Source organism: Silene latifolia, chromosome 3, assembly GCF_048544455.1.
Source record: "Silene latifolia isolate original U9 population chromosome 3, ASM4854445v1, whole genome shotgun sequence".
Classification (NCBI taxonomy): domain Eukaryota; kingdom Viridiplantae; phylum Streptophyta; class Magnoliopsida; order Caryophyllales; family Caryophyllaceae; genus Silene; species Silene latifolia.
Window position 1 is genome coordinate 136,921,991 of NC_133528.1, and position 9,587 is coordinate 136,931,577.

A 9,587-nucleotide genomic window follows, 5' to 3' on the forward strand; every position below is an offset into this window, starting at 1 on the left:
TCGGCTTTAAACATGAAGAACACACCTTGCGTCATGAACAAGGTTAAGTAGCCAGAATACGGCATATGCCTAAATCAGTCATTAGACTGACACGACAGCTAGCTAAGTCTAAATCAGCCTTCTCAGGCTGACACGACTGGTCCAAATCAGCCTCACAGGTTGACACGACCACCTCTATCCAGAATGCGGCATATGTCTAAATCAGCCATTGGACTGACACGACAGCTAGCTAAGTCTAAATCAACCTTCTCAGGTTGACACGACAGGTCTAAATCAGCCCCTTGGGTTGACACGGCCACCTCCAGTCTAAATCTGCTCCTTGGGCAGACACGACAAACAAAGTATTTGAAAACACTTACCAAGACTTGCATCTTACAAAGTCAAGTCCCCAAAACATTTCGACAGTCCTTGAACGACGATAAACTTACCTAAGGTACGTCCTACAGTGACTTAACACTTACTCCTACCCCTTGGCCAGGGGCAGGTATATTTATCATCCTTCAAAACATATCTTGTCCCCGTATACAAAGACAAAATATATAGGCATGATTGACATTGCATTCACATCATACTATAGCCCCTATCAAACATTAGAGGGTCCTCGCATGCACATACATTGTATTACTAACATTTTGCAGGTATCACCTACATGACAAGTGCACAATAAACGTGTGCAAACTACCAGAATCACCCTTGGTAACCAGATAACATGATGGTAAGGGTAGGTGGAAACTATTCCTCCTGAGCAATTGTCAGCAAGATTCCTGTGTCAGGCATCTGCTCCCCAGCATCTGCCACCTGGTCCCTAGTGCCAGGCATCTGCTCCCTGGCATCCGCCAACAGGATTCCAGCGCCAGCCGTCTGGTTCCAAGAGTCAGCCGTCTGGTCATCCGTCTGGTACCCATCATCAGCCGCCTGGTTCCCAGAGTCAGCCGTCTGGTCCTCAGAGTTAGGCATCTGGTCAGCCGTCTGGTCCCCAGAGTCAGCCGTCTGGTACCCAGCATCAGCCGTCTGGTTCCCAGCATCAGCCGTCTGATCCCCCAGCATCAGCCGTCTGATCCCCAGAGTCAGTCGTCTGGTTCCCAGCATCAGCCGTCTGGTCCCCAGCGTCAGCCAGCAGGATACCAATGACAGCCATCTGGCTCCTAGCGTCTACCATCTGATTACCAGCGGCAACCAACAGTGTCCGCCTTCAGGAACCCAGCGTCCATCATCAAAATCCTGGCATCCACTAAGTTGAGCTTAGCATCCTTCAGCAGAAATCCGACTTAAATCCGCTTACTGGCATAATATGCTAGCATAAATCTACAAGTCGGCATCTTCAAAACATCAGCTTGCAGATTATCAGAGTTAAGGACTGACAGAAATCAGTCTGCCAGAACAAACGAAGTATGGTTCATTAGAAACGAGAAGATCAGGCACCAGAATTATGGGTACAGAACATGGATGAAGAATTATCTCAAATGTATCTACCAGGAGTCATACCTAGCAGGCTGACAGCAGCTTGCTCCATCGCAGTCTCAACAGTCTGTCCTAGCAGAAGTTTCGTAGTCTATCCTAGCAGAGTTTCAGCCGTCTGCTCCAGTACAATTCCAGCAGAGTTCTAGCATCCTTCTCTAGCAGAGTTTCAGTGCCATCTTCCAGCAGAACGGCAGCATCTTGTTCCAACAAACTCTCAGTGGTTGAATCCAAAAGCATAGCAGCTGTTTGTTCCAGTAGCAGAATGACAATAGCAGGCAGAATTTGAAGAGTCAATTTCCCTCCTCAACAAAGCTGAGAAGCGAAATTGGGGGCAAACTGTTTGGGCCAAAATTCACTATTTGACCTAAGCTACGTGGCACGAGATGAGTGGGTAATTAATTAAGCAAATGGACCTATGTCATACATGGGGGAGTCGGGCCCATGGACCGAAGGAAGAGAAATACGGATAGAAGACCAAATACCGCTGTTTGGGTCAATTTCTGCATATCGGGCCAACACAAGATTAGGTCCATCAGAGCTGATTTGGTGAAATTGGGCCAAGGAGACCAACGGCCAAGAGAGGCCCGCGTGTTGTAGACCATCAGGGAGATTTTAGGGAGATCAGGGAGAATAGAACGTGGGGCATCGTTTATGGAAAAAAGCATGGTAGGACCACGATTACTTGCCATACAAGGAGTAGGACAAGGCTAGAGTTTATTCACTATAAATACAAAGGAGTAAGGAAGAGAAGGAATCCATATTCATTCACACACAAGACGACATATACGACCTAGCTCAACAATACGACATATAATACAAAATCCCCTCTGTGTTTTTATAATAAAACTCACGTACAAAACCTATCACATAAACCCACTAAAGGAAATAACCCTCATCATTAAGCAATGATTACTAATCATTGCCACACCAAAACCTATATTACCAACGTAGAACATATAAACCCACGAACAGCCTTTATCGTCTGATTTAGGTACCGTCTGTCCCGCACAATATGCCGAATAAGCTATTCGTTATCAGATCCGGTCCCGTTGCATATTATATTTGTATTCTAATTATCGAATAGTGGCTTATTGGCGGGATACCGACTCCCCCGCGGTTGTTTCCCACATCGGGTTTTCCGCGTCACCAAAACCTCTTGTGTCATTATTTCCTTTATTTTGCCCTTTACATTATTTACATCATTATTCCGTCATAAGTCACGTATAATTTAACCCCCCCGATACGAGGCTAAAAAGAGTAGGTCACTTTAACCCCTAACGAGATAGAATATCGTGTTTTGACAGTTTTTTACCAAAACAGGATTAATGGTCTCTTATTGGAAATGAGGTGTGTGCCCATCATGGATATTTTCCAGACTGGGAAACTTCTTAAGCAGTTAAATGCTACAATTCTCACCCTCATACCAAAATGTAAGATGCCCACTCAGGTTACACAATTTAGACTTGTTGCTTGTTGCAGTGTGGTTTACAAGTGTGTGTCCAAGCTGCTACGTAAAAGACTCTCTGTTGTGTTACTCGAGTTAAAAAGTGTGAATCAAGTGGGATTCATTAAAGGAAAGAGTATATTGAGAACATCTTGGTGTCTGACCTTGTAAGACTTTATAATAGAAAGTCTCCTTCGTCAAGATGTATGTTCAAAATGGATCATATATGAAAGCCTATGATTCATTTAGTTGAAAATTTGTTGGGGAAATCGTGGATGATTTCAATTTTCCTCCCCCATTTAAAGCTTTAATTATGGAATGTGTTACAAGTGCCTCATTCTTTATTTCTCTTATAGGGATACTTTTGGATTTTTTCATGTCAAAAGTGGTTTGAGATAGAGTGACACAATGTCACCTCTATTGTTCACTCTTTGTATGGAATACCTCAGCAGGATTCTTCATTGTGCAACTGAGAAACTTGAATTCCAGTATCACCCTCTTTATAAATATTTGAAGCTTACTCATCTAATGTTTGCAGATAACTTACCGTTGTTTAGCAAAGGGGATGCAAAATCCGTAATGGTTCTCTTGAGATCTTTCCCTGCCTTCTCTGTTACATCAGGGCTTAATATAATTGCATAAAAATCTTGTGCCTATTTCAATGGTGTTAGTGACATTCTTAAGAATAAGGTGCTTGTTGTCTCAGGTTTTATAGAATGGAAATTATCTTTCAAATACCTTGGAGTCCCAATTACTGCACGAAGTTCAAAGAAAGTTGATTGTGTTGTGCTCATTGATAGGATTGTGGAGAGAATTTGAAGTCTAGGGGCCAAAAAAATTTCTTATGCAGGAAGATTTGTATTGGTCAATTTAGTTTTGTCCACCATGTATAATTTTATTGGCCAAGTATTTTTGTGCTGCCAAAGGGAGTGATGAATATAGTGGATGCAATTTGTAGAAATTTTCTTTGGTAAGGGAGTATTGAGCATAATAGGGCTGCTTTGTTAGCTTGGAGTAAAGTATGTGTGCCAAAGAAAGGAGGTGGTTTGGGTTTAAAGCAAAGTCAGAAGTGGAACATTGCAATTGTTAGGCCCAAAATCTGGATATGGGCTGATCTGGGGCAACGAGTTTGGAAGCAGTGTGGGACGCAGGGCGTCAGGGAGCTAGGGTGGCAGCATCAGCGTGCAGTGCAAGACGTGGGCTTTGATCCGTGCGGAAGAAGTATATGAAAACTCTATCACTTGTCATATACAATGGAGGAAAGTCCTATTCTACGTCAAATTAGGAATAACTTAGAAGAAAAGCAAGAAACCCTAGCTGAGCAAGCTCCACTATATAAGGAGCCTCAATGCGAAGAAGGAAGATCATCGAAAAATACAAGAATTATACCCTAGCCTCCATAGCATAACGCACGAACTGTACTTCCCCTCGAATTATAGTGAAAATCTTGGTGGGATTCCGTCTCCCTCCGCGGTTGTTTCCCAAATTGGATTTTTCGCGTCACCAAAATTACTTGTGTTATTTATTTACTTCGCGCATTCAAATTATCATACAACAAACAAATAAATCGCAACAAGGACCTAACAATAAGACCGCTTTAACCCTAATTGGTAGAAATTTATCAAAACAGTTTGGCGCCCACCGTGGGGCATAGTAGTCGTCTTCGTTAGCCAGTCTACACAGCAAGCATAACATGTCCGGACACCAAGAAACCAACTCAGGTAGCATCAGTGGTGCCCCAGCAACACGGGCACCATTCCCCTCGGCAGCAACACGGGTACCATCTCCCTCGGCAGCAACAGCACGTACAACCCCGGTTCAAACCACCAGTGCCGCCCAGATACCAGCAATCAAGCTAAGTCAAAGTTCCCAGGCAGCAGCAAGCCCATCTTCGGAGAGAGTCCAGACTAGAGATTCGGGAGTCGTCCAGGGACGGCAAGGAGTCCCACAGCCTGAGAGAAGAGCACAATCTAGGCAACAGGCTCAGGCTCCTCCGAGTCCCACCAGCATCATGATAAGCAGATTGTACACATTAGCAAGGACAATCCGGACAATGCAGAACAAAAATAGGAGCATGAGATCCCAGATGGAAGAGGACAACAATCTCCTCCGAGCACAGATCAACGAGTTAATAAGCTATGCCGCTAATTCAGCCCCTTGGATGCAGGAAGACAGATCGAGGGAATCACCAGGAGAAAGTAGGGATCGGAGGCAGACGCGGGTGCTGCCCGAAGTAGCACTCAGATTGGACATGGACGCAACACCGCAGCCAAGAGGAGGCCTGGTCCCAAAGGGACTAGGAGCATTGACACCAGATGACGAGCCAGCACGCCAAGAGCCAACACCCACGTCAGATGCAGAAGGACGCCAGCAGAGCAGAGCGGCAGCTGCGATCCCGGTGATCAGGGCTCCAGTTACAAATCAAGCTGAGTATACCTGGAAAAGCGGCCCGGCTGCAGCAGCATCACAGATGCACCAACCAGTAAACTTAGGACAACAGAACTTCGTACGAGGGGCATAACGTCAGTCACAGGAGCATTTGCGACCCGCTGGGAGAGAGGCGTACATAGAACAGCAATACCAGGAACTACGAAGCCTCCTCCGGAGGGTCCCAGGAATGCCGCTGCCTATGGAGATGGCTACACCGGAAAGCTACGCTGAGTCGCCTTTTACTGACGATATAGCTACAGTGGCCTTACCAAAAGGATTTAACGTCCCAACAATGACCCTCTTCGATGGAACCACAGACCCCTGCGATCACATTACCCAGTTTAAGCAAAAAATGATGGTTACCACTGCCACATGAGCCTCGAAGGAGGCATGCATGTGTAAGGGATTTGGTTCAACCCTAACAGGAGCAGCACTACAATGGTTCGTCGGCTTGCCTAACGGAACCATATCTTTATTCGCTGATTTGGTCAACGCCTTCAATCAGCAGTTCTCCAGCAGCCGGAGAACACCAAAGCAGCCAAACGATCTGTATAGGATCGTTCAGGAAATAGGCGAATCAATCAAAGATTACGTCACCAGGTTCAATGCAGAGAAAGTCTCAATATGAGGCTGCGACACGTCCACGGCCATCAACGCCTTCAGGCAGGGCTTGGATAAGGAATCAGACCTCTACAAAGAATTAACGATGTACCCTTGTGAGAGATTCGAAGAAGTCCAGCAGAGAGCTACAGCGGCACTAAGATTAGAAGAGGATACGCAAGCTAGAAAGGGAATAACAAACTTCGACAAACCTAGCAGGAAAATCTCAACAGAAAAGAAAGACGAACGAGCTAAGCCATAGAGCAGACCCAATATCAGCAGAGTAGCAGAAAAAACCCAGTAAATTGACGACTCGCAGCATCCTCCCAAGCTATCTGAGTACGGATTCAACACAGGAATGGAAGGGTTGCTGAAAGCACTAAGAGGCTTAGGTGATCAGGTGAGGTGGCCAAAGCCTCACACTCAGAATCGACCCAACGACGACATAGACAATAGCAAGAGATGTGAATGGCATCAGGACATAGGGCACAGAACAGAAGACTGCTACAGGCTGCGTAGGGAAGTAAAGTTCCAGGTACGCAGGGGAAACTTGGACCACCTGTTATCACGTGGGGGCAAGTAGGACAGGAGAGAAGCAGCGAATCAGGTGCTTCCTTCTGCCCCACCCATATGCACGAAAATTATTAACGTGATAGCAGGCGGATCCGAGCTATCGGGTTTAACATATTCCGCCGCTAAGAGGAAAGCCACCGAAAGTAAAGGGGATCATCCAGAGACTTTGTATAGGGTAAGCCAGAGCAATTTACCCCCGGTAACTTTCGACGAAACCGACATAGAAAGCGGCGCAGAGCAACATGACGACGCCCTAACTATAACATTATCCATTGGCAATTGCACCGTACGAAAAGCATTAGTGGATACAGGGAGTTCTGTGAACCTCATCATGCTGGAAACCCTCAAAACCATGGGTTTTGACAAAGAGAACCTGATAAAGAAATCTGTACCCCTGGTAGGATTCAGTGGTGAGACTGCACATTCGGTAGGTGAGATAACCATCCCAACGTATATTGAAGGAGTTAACAAACTGGTGAGATACTTGGTCATTGAGGGTCCGACCACTTACAACGTGATACTAGGAAGACCATGGCTGCATTAGATGAAGGCGGTGCGCTCGACATATCATCAGTGTCTCAAGTTCCCAACACCATAGGGTACGGTCACAGTGAAAGGGGATCGAGAGGAATCCAGGAACTACTACGCTCAAGTCCTCAAAGTTATAACCAGGCTCCCCTCATAGCAATTACAGGACTGTGGCACCTCGAAAGAATACAAGGAGCCTCCCTCAGAAGAACTGGACCAGGTCCACGTGGACGAGGAGCACCCGGATAGGACAGTATTAATTGGAGCAACTTGCAGTGAAGAGCTACGCAGCCAACTGACTCAATTTCTGAAAGCCAACATGGACTGTTTTGCTTGTCCAATGTTGATATGGTAGGTATAGACCCATCCGTTATTTCACATAAGCTAAGTGTGAACCCAGGCTGCACCTCAGACAGCAGAAAAGAAGAAAGTTCGCGGCAGAACGAAACGAAGTCATTAACAAAGAAGTAGACAATATCTTGGCAGCAGGTAAAATTAGAGAAGTTAGCTACCCTGAATGGCTTTCTAATGTGGTAGTTGTGCCCAAGAAAAACGGAAAATGGAGAGTATGCGTAGACTTCACAGATTTAAACAAAGCTTGTCCCAAGGACCCCTTTCCTCTACCACATATCGATGCAATGGTGGACGCTACTGCGGGACACGAGGTACTTACTTTCCTCGACACCTGGAGTGGTTACAATCAGATCAAGATGCATCCACAAGATCAAGAGAAAACAGCATTCATGTCAGAAAGAGGCATATATTGTTACAATGTCATGCCCTTTGGCCTAAAGAACGTCGGGTCCACTTACCAACGATTGGTAAATAAAATGTTCAAGCAACAAATAGGGAAGACCATGGAAGTATACATAGACGACATGGTAGTGAAGTCCAAAAAAGCAGGAATACATATGGAACACTTGGCAGACATCTTCCAGACATTAAGGGAGTTTAAAATGAAGCTTAATCCGTCCAAGTGTTCGTTTGGAGTATCCTCAAGAAAATTTTTAGGATACATGGTGACCCAGAGAGGAATTGAAGCAAGCAAGGAGCAGATAAAAGAAATACTCCAGCTGGAATCACCGCAGAAACCGAAAGATGTGCAAAGGCTAGCAGGGAAGATGGCGGCCCTAAACAGATTCATATCAAGGCTTCAGATAGGTGCAAGCTGTTCTATGATATATTGAGGAAGAGTCAAAAATTCGAATGGACCAAGGAACACGAGAAAGCATTCACGAAACTTAAAAACTACCTAAGCACGCCACCATCACTCGCAAAGCCAGAGCAAGGGGAGCCTCTATTCTTATATCTATCAGTTACGGAAGTAGCTGTAAGCGCGGTCTTGGTCAAAGAACAAGAAGGAGTACAGCACCATGTGTATTATATCAGTAAGTCTTTGCTTCCTGCAGAGACCAGGTACACTTCCTTCGAAAAACTAGCCTTGGCTTTGGTTACTGCTTCCTATAAACTGCATCCGTACTTTGAATCTCACACCATCCACGTAATAACCAACTACCCGCTAAAAACTATTATGAGGAAGCCTGAACTTTCGGGCAGAATGACTAAATGGTCAGTCAATCTTAGTGGGTATGACTTGCAATTCGAACCCAGAACAGCGATAAAATCCCAAGCCTTAGCAGATTTCGTCTCTGACTTCTGCCCTGCTACCCGTGGGGAGGCAGAAAAAGGAATTCTGACAATAATGGGAAGTCAGGATAGCGAAATATGGACCTTATACATTGACGGAGCCTCAAATGCAAGGGGGGCTGGTGTAGGTTTGGTCCTTCGATCACCTAAAGGTGATATGATAGTACAAGCTGTTAGGTGTGAGTTCAAAGCAACCAACAACGAAGCCGAGTATGAAGCCCTTATACTTGGGATGCAGATGGCATCGGGGCTTAAAGTGAGGAACCTGAGGGTGTATAGCGATTCCTTACTTGTAGTGAATCATGTAAACAACGAATACGTGGCACGTGATTCAAAGATAATAGCCTACTTGAAGATAGCCATAGAGCAAAAGTCAAAGTTTAGGACATTCAAAATAACTCAGGTACCGCGAGATCAGAACGTGGAGGCAGATGCCCTGGCAACGTTAGGGGCCACCTTCCAGCCCACAGAACTGTCAAATATACCTATCACCCACGTATTGACCCCAGACATCCAGAAGGAGTCAGACCAGAATCCGGTGAAAGAGGCAGCACATGTGCAGTATACGCAGGAGGCCAGGACCCTGGTTTCCGCAGAAGGACAGCAGGATCCAGATTGGAGAGTACCATACATAAATTGGCTAAGGGATGGGACGCTCCCTGAGGATAGAAAGGAAGCATAGAGTTTCAGGCCTCCAGGTATATCTTGATTGATAACATCCTCTTTAGAAAATCGTTGGCAGGACCATGCCTCAGGTGCTTGAACAAAGAGGAAGCAGAAACGGTGCTACATGATGTACACGGTAAAGAATGCGGGAACCATGCTGGAGGATGGAGTTTGTCTAATAAAATCTTGAGACAGGGGTATTTCTGGCCCACCATGCACACAGATGTCGTTAATCATG

The 9,587-nt window shown here is 45.6% G+C and overlaps 2 protein-coding genes across 2 annotated transcripts; both read left to right on the forward strand.

The window, feature by feature from the left end:
- The first annotated feature begins 6,293 nt into the window (after window positions 1–6,293).
- Window positions 6,294–7,052, forward strand: LOC141649763 (uncharacterized). The gene is made up of 2 exons (XM_074458444.1): window positions 6,294–6,470; window positions 6,519–7,052. The coding sequence occupies exons 1-2, from the start codon at window positions 6,294–6,296 to the stop codon at window positions 7,050–7,052; spliced, it is 711 nt and encodes a 236-aa protein (XP_074314545.1).
- Window positions 7,053–7,674: 622 nt separating this feature from the next.
- Window positions 7,675–9,365, forward strand: LOC141649764 (uncharacterized). Its single transcript, XM_074458445.1, has 2 exons — window positions 7,675–8,197; window positions 8,446–9,365. Exons 1-2 carry the CDS (start codon window positions 7,675–7,677, stop codon window positions 9,363–9,365), a joined length of 1,443 nt encoding a protein of 480 aa, XP_074314546.1.
- The last annotated feature ends 222 nt before the right edge of the window (window positions 9,366–9,587 follow it).